Source organism: Hippocampus bargibanti, linkage group LG01 (genome assembly GCF_051943395.1).
Source record: "Hippocampus bargibanti isolate YZ-2025 linkage group LG01, ASM5194339v1, whole genome shotgun sequence".
NCBI classification, from domain to species: Eukaryota; Metazoa; Chordata; class Actinopteri; order Syngnathiformes; family Syngnathidae; genus Hippocampus; species Hippocampus bargibanti.
Window position 1 is genome coordinate 32,880,146 of NC_142734.1, and position 12,951 is coordinate 32,893,096.

At 39.6% G+C, this 12,951-nt stretch overlaps 1 protein-coding gene across 5 annotated transcripts in view; it reads left to right on the plus strand.

Annotated features, from left to right (window-relative positions):
• nphp4 (nephronophthisis 4) overlaps positions 1-12,951 on the plus strand; it is a 111,095-nt gene that overhangs the window by 31,752 nt on the left and 66,392 nt on the right. For all 5 annotated transcript variants that reach the window (XR_016116875.1, XR_016116877.1, XM_089011825.1 and 2 more), the window contains exons 7-8: positions 2,971-3,152; positions 4,518-4,653. Coding sequence is in view for 3 of the 5 variants with exons in the window: in XM_089011825.1 (XP_088867951.1) it covers positions 2,971-3,152; positions 4,518-4,653 (318 nt within the window). In the remaining 2 variants the exon portion in view is untranslated. The remainder of the gene's footprint in view (positions 1-2,970; positions 3,153-4,517; positions 4,654-12,951) is intronic.

The following is a 12,951-nucleotide window of genomic DNA, read 5'->3' on the forward strand; positions in this document are numbered from 1 at the left end:
TTTCATACTTGAGAAACTACATGATTGATCCAGTTGAGAAAATCAACTTAATATGGAAAAAGGAAGATTTGAAAATTGTCACTCAACAGTGATTATACCAATTGAAAAAAAGTGAAATAGGTCTTCAAATCATTTTAGAATGTTTTTTTTTTAAATTATAATGCTTTGATCGCTTTGCACTTCAACACACTGTCTGTCTCCGCCATTTTTTCTGGGGTGAGTTCTAGAGGTATTCATTTTTGTTTTTCAATGCTTAGCCCCCAATACCTGTGTTGCATACAACTAGGGAATTGTAAGTTGTTTGTCTCTTATTGTTTACTGAGGCACTGATTAAGTGCCCCTGTCGGAGTCGCTGAGCTATTTTAGTGTTGAAATAGATGCTATACTCTTCTGTCAGCGATCGTGTTACCTCTGGCGCGTGGCGTAGGTGAAAAACAGTAATTGGATGGAGTCGACGCTATGCGATCCAGCTGGAAAACCGTCGCGTCACACCCCCCTGACGCCAAACGAGAGCCGCCGCGGTTCAAACATTCCATACGTACTGTGTGAGCACAGAGCCGGTGAGTCACTGCACCCTAGAACAAAATGAAAAGACATCTCCAACAAAACGTACCGCAGCGGCCCTTTAAGAAACGTCTACTGGGGATTCATTATAGAAACCCGGCATATTCATTTGGATTGCCCGAATCTCTCCCGTTGCCACTGAACGCGAGATCAGAAGTTTTCACGTAGAAGTTAGATGAAGGCATCGGTTCAGGTGATATGGCAGGAGAACCAAATCCAGTGTTCCCAAATGAGAGGACAAGATGCTACAGTCAACCGGTCCTCATTAGCAAGACGATATCAAGCGATAGCAAAGGTGGTAAACGAAGAGAATTTATTTGTACATTTGAAGCAAACAAGAAGTATATGATGTCATTTGTTCCGTGACAAGGGAGATAGGGCTTTGCTGTTGCTTCTTGGAAGTGACAAAGGAGGAAGGCAACAAAGCAGATTTGAAATGCAAATGTGATTGAGAAGATGTGTGGGTGGATGTGGAGAAGTCTGGGGCAGCAAGAGGGACAGGAAGAGCTAATGGCAAGAAAAGAAGGATGCGAGTAGGAGTGTAGGAGTGGAAGATGTGTTGAGAGGGATGGGATTGAAGTGGAGAGGAGAAGGTGAGGGGAGCTCAGTGGGACGCTATACTCTGGGGTGAAAGTTGACATTCAGTGTGTGGAAATTTGTTTGTGGTAGTGAAGCTGCAGTCGAGGTCCCCGCACAACATTTTTTCACTTATTTTAAGCAGTTTGTTTGGAAAACATCTTGCTTGAACTCACCTCGTCTTGCCACACGGGCACACACACAAACATACAGGCACACACTATTTTTATTCCTTGCTGCTTGATATCTCGCTCAACTCCTGCGTATTGCTGAAGAAGTGGGATGTGAGCATTTACACAACAAATCCAACTTTTCAAGTAAGGCGCACTGGAGTATAAGGCGCACCCCCAACAAATGGTGGATTTACCGGCCGGATTTACCGACCTTTTACATATATAAGGCGCACCACACTATAAAACGCACCGGACTATAAGACGCACCGGACTATAAGGCGCACTTTCAAGGAATTAACATTTATTTCCCAAATTTATATAAATATGTAAAAGTTTTCAAAATATAAGGAACACCACATTATAAGGCGCAGCATAGAGGCTGGGTTTACGCATGACTTCGTCTACAGGGGGAAATGGACTCTGTGGCTGCGGACAGTAATTGCCAGAGCTGTTGTGGTTCAATATGACTTCACATATAAGGCACAGACTTCTTTTGAAGAAAATGGGTATGCCTTATACACCGTAAAATACGGTATGTATAATACACTTTTCTTGAAAACAAATAAATGCATAATCACACTTCATTTGGGAGATAATTGCCAAGACCCCCAACCCGTTTGACTACATTGAACACTTGAAATATTACATAGAATTTCCTGACGCAGTGAGACCGCAAGTCAGTGATGAAAATTCCAACCACCATTGGAGACACTGACATCAACCGCGAATCTGCTTTGACAAACGTGACTTGAATCCTGCTATAAACTTGAGGCATGAGGTGAAATAAATGCTGGGCTAGTATTAAGTCTGCTAGCCGCTTCATTTATTAGACACGGTAATTGAGTAAGACGGCCCAGTAGTCGAGTGGTGAGCACGCCGACTTCACAGTGCAGGGGTCATAAGTTCAAGACCCGGTACGGCCTCCCAGTGTGGAGTTTGCATGTTCTCCTTGGGCCTGCATGGGTTTTCTCCTGGTCCTCCGGTTTCCTCCCACCGTGCAAAAACACGCATAGCAGGCTGATTGAACACTACAAATTGTCCCTGGGTGTGAGTTTGAGCGCAGATGGTTGTTTGTCTCTGTGTGCCCGGTGATTGGCTGGCAACCACCCCCCTTCGCTGTTATCAATCACCCCTCCACATTGTGCTTTTTGTGCATGTGCGCGTCACATCCTCTACGCGTTGCGTTCACATTTGAAATTGGATATGTTTCTGGAATGTAAAGGAAATGAGCACTACGCTCGACGCTGTTCACAAAGCAATTGCATTACTATCAATTTTCTATTGTTTGTGGTTATTAATGTCAAGGAGCCAATGTCGATATGCGGAATCAAACTTGTATGAGAGCGAGCTGTTTGACCTTGGAAATTATTATTTTGGGATGTTTATTTTCTTGAATTGATCATTTCCTGTAGAAGGTCGGCGGTGTCCTGAAGCAAATTGTTTTTGACATTTCAAGATCAGCTCTCAATTGTACTTTGTGCATATTGCATGTTGATGTTCCATTTTTATGCAACATTTTATTTATTTAGTTATGTATTTATTTAGTTATTCATTTTTATTCATTTTTTTGAATTTTTGCAGTGATTCCCTGATTGTTGGAAATTAGTCCGATGTATGACCATCCTGAAATGACAATATGTCAATTTCTATTTTTCAGCAACAGCCAACCCAAGAAAGCTCTATAAAGACAGTTATCATTCAGGAAAGAAGGCTTCACGTCGGGGTCCACAATGGCTGGTGTTTCATTGATACACCGCAGATCATGGTGCTCGAGCCCCTATCGGGGGTCAAAGGGCGAATGGACGGCGTGTCCAAACAGAGTAGTCAGACCAAGGACAGGTGAGTACATTTTTTACATAAACACAGATGGATTAATTTTATGTCCATCGTGTTTAAACTCATTTGTGCTATGATATCTGCTCATATCGCTTTCTTTCAATGTTCCGCGTTGATGAAGTCCTCATAGTCGAGACCAAAATAACCCAAAAAATTGGCTGTCCAAAATAAAATGCAATAAATACATATTGGTTTATATAGCGCTTTAACAACAGCTGAAGCTGGAACAAAGCGCTAACGTGAAAAAAAATGGAAATGCTGCCCCTTGTGGAAAATAAAAAAGAGGCCATGGCCAGCGCTTTACTGGAACCCACGCATGAAAAAACAAAACCCAAACAAATCTAGGATATGGCACTCTACGTCATATTTTCAATTCCCGAATAAATTTGTGAATGGCAGTGAATGAGTTTTTCCTCGATGTCAACGATGAAGAACAAAGCCCTCTAAAGATGGAGGACACTGATTTTCTGTGGCGACCCCTTGAAGGGAAAAGCCGAAAGGAAAAGAAGAAGAAGTTAATGAGTTAAAAACTGTGTGATAGTTTAGTAGCAGCAGTCTATGCAGTTATTTTGTCAATTATGTATATCAGAATCAAAAAGCCTTTAATCGTCCCACAATGGGGAAATTTGCTGTCCACAGCAGCAATTTGAAAGGGAGTGGGGGGAGGGTGAAAAAAACAAAGTATTCTAAGCATAATACAAATGTCAGGACTGAGGTGTATACTGTAACTTTGCTAAAATGTGACATAAAAAACTACATAGTGCAAGTATAAAAACAGCATATTGATACATGTAACTGTTTTGCATCCACATTTCTGATTTCATTAGTCATGACTGGTAATACTTTTCTTCACTTTGAGAGTGATTAATGAATCTCCAATCCTCTTATTATTTTTTACAAAAAAATCCCACAAGTATTCCCTTCAATAGTTTGAGACAATTTTGCTTTTATATCATCCATAAAGTTGATATCATAAGTCAGTACTGCCAATCAAATATCATAGAATCATTTGGACAAAAACTATAATTAAATAAAGGATGAGATCACCTCTCATCTCGTGGTTCATGCAGTGAAAAAAAGGCAAACATTGACTTTACTCCAACTCACAGTTTGCTTTCGTCTATGGAATATGCAAACTGTGAATGGCAAACGCTACCCGCGCTCGCTACTGTTTCTTTCCTAGCGCACGCTGAGCAAACAAGCGTTATTCTTTCCAGGCAGTGATTCATGCCTTTCACGAGTCTGTATTCATTGAAGCAGTGGTCTGTCATTAAATTTGGTGGATGTGCATGATCACTTGTGTTTGTTTTTTTTTTTTTCACCTCAATTTTGACCCTTTCATATGGGCGGGTGTGGTTATCTCCTTAGCTCAGCGTCATCACCTGTACCCCAGACGCTTGGCCTCCGCAGCAACTTGGAGCTCAAGCTGATCAATCACCAAGCCATTGCGGTTGTCTTCCAGCTGGAGTACGTCTTCTCTGCTCCAATTGGTCGAGAGACGATGGTAAGGGGCGGGATGTAAATATGATGGATTGCACGTATTGACACATACTTAAAGGACAACCGACGTCTCCGGACAAGTTGTGTCCATAATTTGTAAAATGGCTTCAAATGATTTCTACTGAGCGTATTTTTTAAGATTCCACCGCATATAGCTATATTTTCCGTTTTAAGACTCGCGCTAAATATTGAGGAACTCGTTTTTTTGAGTTGGTGACGAGTCCGTACGTGACGTCACTAAAGGAACGCCCCTGACCGAAAAAAAAAGACACATTGTAGCAGTCCTTCCATCACGTCAATGTATTTTGCCGTACTTGTTCGGTCTGACAACCTCGTGTTGCACCCAAAAGCCACCAGAAGAGGGCGTCCAAGCTCTATATAAGGAATTTATCAGCCTGTGGAAACGGAGATGGCCACAGGAGGTCGCCATTTTGTGCCTCTTTTTTTGGGGTGAGACAGTTCCCCCCAATGTTGCCTCAAAATGGCACGAAGTAAATTCTTTAATCGATTGCAAACATGTTAGCTTTCCTCTTCCGAACTATTTGAATCATATTCATAACTGGATGTGTAACAAGAAAGCATATTCTCCGAATCTGAAGCCATTGTTTTGATTCTCCAGCAATGCAAGACGTCTTGGCGTGACGTCACGAACTGGGGGCGGGACTTACTGAAAATGCCCAATTCGCAGCTCAATTTTTTGCAGATTTTGGACACTTTAAGTCATTTTTATTGGTGTTTTGCATTTGAATAAAAAGATCATACTGCGTGTTTTGGGTATTTTAGATGCTATAAAACGTTTTTCTGATGTCAGTTAAAAAAACAAAAGTGACGTCGGTTGCCCTTTAAGGAAAATACATTTGAGAATAATTTCAACGGAACTTTGCCTCACTTGACAGGTGACATTCATCATGCGTTTACATATTCATGGCGAGTGTGGCCATTTCATCAATCGTTTGTAGCTCACCTAAAATATGTTGCCAGCTAATCAAATTAGCTGCATATATTTCCATTAGATGGTATTGCTAACTGCTTAAGCATCTCCCACCTCCAACTCCCCAGCCATCCAAAACGTTCTTTCGACCAGAAGAGCTACATATCAATTAGGGGATTGCCACAAAATGTGAGCAGTAGCATTTTTCTGAAATTTATTAACGTAGTTGTGACTGCACAAGCTTGTAAAGTTACTTATGAAATTAAATATAAAATAACTCATATTGTGGTATGAGTACAGTACTGTAATGATACCACAATATGAGTTTGCATTCCTTGCCTAACTTGGAGATGCCATAAGACACAACGCAACCGCCCATTTATCTATGTATGTATTTGTTTGTTTACTTATTTATTTGTGTATTTATTGATGTATATATGTATTTATTTATTTATAATTAAATGATCTAGCTATTTATTAACTCATTGATTCATTGATTAATCTATTTATTTACTAATCAAATAGTTTATTTATTTATTTAGATACCTATTTATTTATAACTAAATAATCTAGATATCTATTAATTAAATAATTGATTTCTTGATGTATCTATATATTTACGAATCAAATAGTTTATTTATTTATTTATTTATTTATTATACTATTACGGTGAGAATACTTTTGCTTTTTTGATTGTTGCTGTGCCACTGACCATTTTGTGTTTGGGAGCCTTTTACTGAGCGAGTTGCTTGTTCTGTAGCCACAAGGGGACATAAGTCTTCTTGTGCCAGTCCCAAGCCCGGATAAATACAGAGGGTTGTGTCAGGAAGGGCATCCGACGTAAAAGCTTGGCCAAAACAAACATGCGAATCAAACCTCTGAAGATGGAGGACACTGATTCGCTGCGGCAACCCCTTGAAGGGAAAAGCTGACATAGCTGACTGTGATGATTTGCTCAAAATGAAAATCATACAAAAAATATGTTTAGTTCAGACAGCAGCTGCCTACGATGATCCTTCCAAATGACTCAACTCAGTGACTTCTTTTGGGGGAGCAAGTTGTTCAATTTGACCAGCACATTTTTCTTGTGAATCGCATGGGGCGATGCTTATTATAAGGGCTGCAGTCAAGGAGGTAACATGTTCCTACTTGTCTACTCTGTGTTTGTTCTAAAACTATCTATAAACCCTCGATTTGAGCTCAAGGCTATTGTCACCATGTAGTATCAAAATTTCATCATCCACACCAGACAAGTGAATATGTATCATCTCGAAAAGGGTCACACATGACTACTCGTTCTAATGGTCTTTTATTTCTCTTCCCTTTTTTTTTCCTAGCTCACTTTTCAGAGGAAGGACAGTGTGTGTCCTTGAGAGTTTTAAAAGGTGCTTATAAATGAAATGTGATATTATTATTATAATTATTAAGAAAAAATAGCCCTCACATTTACATGGAGGTGTCCGATTTTTGGATTCCCACTGAATGGAATGTTCCTCGCTCAGTTTTACTCCCTTTTTTAAGTTCAGCAGATATATGATGGGCTATGTAAATGAAATGGGAAATGTATTGTAGTGACTTTTGGGTGTCCATTTATTATTATTGTTGTTTTTTAACCCATGCCATTTACCCGTATTGGCCTGTGGGAGGAAATGGCAAAATGTACATCCCTGTATTCGCGTCTTTGGGCCTGATGGACAAACTCAAAATTTCAGCGTTATTCCAACACATTTTACGTCACCACTGTGAAGCTTCGTGGGCCTGAACATTTGATGAAGTTATTCGATGTGGCATTTAGGTGACGTGAATCCTTTGTGTCTTGCGTGGGAGTGGAGTGTTTGTGCTGCCTGTGTGGATTTGTTAACATGCGGATCAACAGTCTTGCTTGAGGGTGTCAATTGATAATAGGAGAACAAGCCGTCTCTCTTGGAGATGACAATGGTGATGCCTTGGAATTTCACTCACGTTCACCATAAAAAAAAGAAGTGTGATGTGACACTCTCCATGTCCCCATGCTGTGACAAAGGTGTCACAGATGTGCCATGTTGCCCAAAAGCCCATTCCCACGCCTCTATTTTTTTTTCTTTTAAGGTTTAATAGGTACTGAGTTGAGGTGAGCCTTCTAGGCAGAAAACAGCACTTTGCGCTGCTTGAAAACATTTTATAATAAAGCTCTGAGCTGGGTCTTCTTGCCACCATTGGCTCTTCAAATACAAATCAAGGCCTTGTTAAAATGTGTTTTTGAAAATTAACATTTGACACAATCTGTATGTTTTATCACTGATTTCTCAGAAATGTGCAACAGACTTTGGCAATTCCCTGAGAGTTTGTGTTCTGAGGCTATTCAGTTAATGTCCAATTGCTTTCACAATGGTGATGCGTTGGCCGCTGACTGGATTATTTTATAATGGTTTGTGCGGTGTAGCTTTCAATACGAGTAATATAAATATAAAATCAGAAAAGAATATACATGGCATATACACATATTTGAAATCTAATAGGATGGATGGATGGAACGTTAGGATCCAATGGCTTTGTCACTCCTCAGAGCATTACAACAAATTGGACAATGCGGTATCCTTTGGCGTTTTTTAAAAGAATCAATCACATGCATTCCAAAGCAAATATTGTACACAATTATTGTTACATGTTGCATAGAAATCCGTAACGTTGTGTTATTATACAAAACAAAAACCAAAACAATCGCGCACCACCCTGGGAAATGGTGATGTCTAAAAAAAAAGTTAATGGAATATAACCTTTAAAAATAATGACAACTTGACCTAGAAATATTCACCACTGAATAAACAGTGCCATGAATAAATATTTTCCGTCTTTGCAAATGTAAATATCAGAGGAAGATAACATAAGAGACCATTTTTAATGGCATTTGTTTTTCCTGCGGTGAAAAAAAATGCAACTTTTTTTAATGGCATTTTTTCCCTGCGGTGAAAAAGAAATATTCAAAGCTACTTGGCCCTGTGTGAAAAAGTAATTGCCCCCTTTTTTATATTACAATTAACTGTGAATAATTAAAAAAATGCAAAGCTAGAAAGCCTTTGTAAACACGCGAATGACTCATTGTTAGTTATACAAAACTTTTCAGCTGTACATTATCACCAAGTATTGTTTCACACACAGCCAGGCCCTGCCAGGTTAGAACAAACCTTTGTCTTTACCAACAAAAATGCCCGTGTTTCTCACCAGTTCAGTGTATTGTATGTGTATTGTATTGTATTTACTTTAGCGTAGCTCCATCTAGTGGATGCATAGCCCAAGTCCAGCCACAATTGTAGCTTCTATGTGCCTAAAAATGCAAATGCACCTTATATATGAAAATACAGTAAAGTCTCGTTATATCGATATCGGTTATATCGATAGTACTGCTTATTACGATACTATTTCTATGAACGCAAGGAGAAAATTTACATGCCGCAGGATCGGATATATCGATAGTCTGGTTATATCGATATTTTTTCCGACTCCCGAGAATATCGATACAACGAGACTTTACTGTACATTTAAAATAAACTATTCATTGAAGGTACATCTTACAATCCGGAGCACATTATACGTGCAGAAAATACAATTTGATGGTGACTTCCTTTCACATTTTGGGCTAATTTTCCTCTCCAGTGTCTTTTCTGGACTGCTGTTGTTTGCATGTCTCACACAATTAGGTCCTTATTTCCAGGCAACAAAAATAAATAAAAATGAAATAAATATAGGATGTTTTATCCTTTCATGTCAAAGTATAAGACATGCTCCTTGTAATTACTGTGACAATTTTCCATTGACGTCTGAATGATAGCTTTCCTTGTATTCTGACTATCAATTACTTTACACCATTGAGTCACATGGCATGTGGTCTTATTCAAAAGTCTGCCTTTCTGATGATGACACACATTAGCTCATCACTAATGGAACCTTGGATCAATGATAAATGATAAGTGACTCTGGGTCCTTTTGTCTTTTTGCCAAGAAACTAAACTCAACTCTCCCAATGGCAAGGAGGTGGCTGCAATCATCCAAAATGCTCACACGGGGAATGTGTGCCTGTAGGTTGAAATTGTAACTCATAGCGCATAGAGGCAGAAAATAAAGACTTTTTTTCAGCACAATAATGGTAAATGATCTGTTCCAGGCTTTATTTTCATTTGTTTAAGTGGAAAAGGTTTCCAAAAAAATCATTGTGGAGTGATCACTTCCCCTTGATGAGGAATACTTGTAGTTGAACCTTCGGCTTTTAATCAATTGTACTCTTTTTAGAGGTTATAATCTGCCAAAAAAAGACAAAGATAATGCCAAATACTAACTGAACTTCAGACAGGCGATCAATTACAGCTGAACCGTTTTGTTTTGATTCACATTGTTTTTTTTTCTCTCCTGCTTATATTTTCTTTCAATTGGGGGTTAAACTCCAAAGGTCATTTCTGTTGCATTTCTGTCTTTAGCACTTCAGTGACGAGCAATCACAAATCCCTTCCTTCAAAGCATGATCGACAGCTCTCTCAAGCTCTTCTCTAACATCCAACTTGTGTGACTGAAAGAGGATGGTGACAGCTTTCCATTCACAACCATGAATGAATGTGCCTGTCAAGCACATCATATGTTCACCTTTAACCCTGACTGGGTTTGAGGATTGGCACATTTCGACGACCGGGCGTCAAAGGAAGTCCAACCATTATCATGTGACCTTTCAAAGTCGTCTTTATTGTGCTCTTTTAACCGAGCTCTTATATTTTGCTTGACAGACAGAGAATGGGACTGGAAGCAACATCTTCATCATTTGCTTGCTCTATAAGTCACCATTACAACACAAAACAGGATCACCAGTAGGCAGAGACTGGAGCTTTTTTTTCCTCACTCAGAGCAAAATGGTTGCCGTCCTCTATTTCAGTCTGCTTTGATTATAAATGACAAACTCCCAGCTAGCTGTTACGGTGGCAACCGAACATCATTTTGGAGTAATTTGAGAATGCTGTGTGCCATGAATCAGTGTCACAAAACTGGAAGACGTGTTGCTGCAGATGTGAGGCTTTGAGGCAAGTTTAAAAATAAATTAGATCAGCAATTTTTTTTCACATTTTGTCCCATTATGAAACAGATCATCCCAAAAAGATAGTTAACCACTGAGTAAATGAAGAAAGAAAAAAAAAGCAAGTCTTCTAAGGATAGTTAGCCCCTTTATGGACGTGAGCCCACAAGGTTTGCGTGCCTTTTTGTTGACTCACTAACCTTCCTAATTTTTGTCTTGCGTTTATTTTGTAATGCCATTTTTCTTGTTAAATCTAATATCCGTTTTTTTTGTGACTAGCTCTTCATGGCTTTGCTTGATATAAATCAAGCTGTAGCATATTGTATTGTATTCCCTTTAGCTTTGCCCCACCAAGTGGATGTATAACACAACCACAGCCATTGGCGAGGCTTGGATTCTATACGCATTATGATGCACTGTACCACAAATATGAAAACTGTTTTGAAAAAGGCCATTTAAAATGTTTGCTTTATAATTTGAACTGCCTTATCGTGCAACTATATGGTAATTCCATCAAGAAATCTTAAAAAATTCGAGCCAGCTACATAAATCCGACCTCTTTGCATGCTTTCTTCCGTGCCCCTAGAAATTATCGATATAACCCTCGATATATCCCTATCGATACCCGAATTTACTGAGATGGACCCATCATGATCTTATTCACATACAAGGATTTTCAAGATTTCTGCAGTGACCCCTCTAGCGGATCTAGTTTATTAAAGGTGTTTGTGTAGAGTTTCCCCTCTAAGCCACATCGTCTCTTGATACATATTGTGTAGATTGTCGTGTGTTCATACCACTTCTCTCCCCAAAAAAAATGTGGTTGTGTATGTAATTGTGCATGTCTTGGACCCTGCAGTGATCGTGGTTATGGTCGGGGTGATGCAGGTCTTAATGATGTTTGGAGAGTGAAAAGCTCCCACACTAACCTGCTCATTAAATTGCCCTGTTTACGATTATAAGCCCCGATCTCCATCTCTGTCCCGGTTTTCTTGACCACATATATCGTCAGCATCGACTGTGAAGGCCTCTCTCCGTCATTGACCTCACAATCAAAGAAACCCGTTCTATTTTGTGCGTCTCTGATGCGAAATGCCACGCAAATGTTAATTAAATGTTAATCAAACAGCTTAACCGCGGTAATGTAATCAGGGTATGGAAGTGTTACTTTTGGTTGATTTGTAGCGCATTTCTAGCCGGTCAATTCTACCTCAAGGTACTATTTTGTTTCCCACTCGTACATCCAGAGGAAAGTTTGAGTTGCAAGGCAAGGGATTATATATATATATATATATATATATATATATATATATATATATATATATATATATATATATATATATATATATATGCCACAGAGACAGTATTGCGCCTGTCTAATTAAAATGAATGTCAGCTCTCCCCCCACTGAGGAGTACATCAATCTCCCCTCACGATAGGCCCAGAGTGAGTCGTACCCTGTCACAGTCTGCCAGCAGTGCCATCTCTCCAGACGGATGCGTCTCCCTAGAAGCTAGACAGAAACTGGCGATAATGTTTGCACGTTGAATGTCTGCTTTGTGCATGGTCACCGCACACTGAGGTCGCGCTCGCACTCTCGAGGAGCCTCAATCCCGATTCGAATAACTGCCGGCGTATAAACTGGCTAGTGGCGTATGGGAACACATCTGAGGCTTGAACATCTGTTGGAAAATCGGTTTGCGCAGTTAGTTATCAATCTGCTCTCCCTCGTGCAGTTTTAAAGCAAAAGGACATCTCAGCCCGCCTAGTGCTGCTTTCCTCTCGTTTTCGAAATGCTTGACTAGCTGCTTGTGAATTTTCTTGCTTTTTGTGGCCTGTTTGCGTCATGTCAAGACTTGCACAACCTCACTACAGACTACTTAAATTATAGCCATGCCATTTCCACACGAAAATGTGACCCCGGGGCACTTTGTATAAGCTAAATCACAACCTTCCTGCACACCTTTTAAGCACTGCAAATACAATACAATACAATACAATACAATACAATAGAGTACAATACAATACATAATGATTTCCATTGCGACAATGACTCACTTGAATTAGGCGTAACATAGAACAAAACTATGCATAGGTGAAGACATATGACCAGTACGAAATGCAACAGGGTGACCCGGTGTCCAATGGTTTGCAGGTTTGCAGGTCGACCTCGCAGTACTGAAGTATCAGGTATTCGATAGAGCCATTGCAATATACGCACTTTTTTTTCTTGAAAGATCTTACTGGTCGTTGTGCATGGGCGTCATTATTTTTAATTCCCTCTTTTAATTTTCTTCCCGTCTCAAGAAGATGCAAAACCTTGTTAAAAATATGCA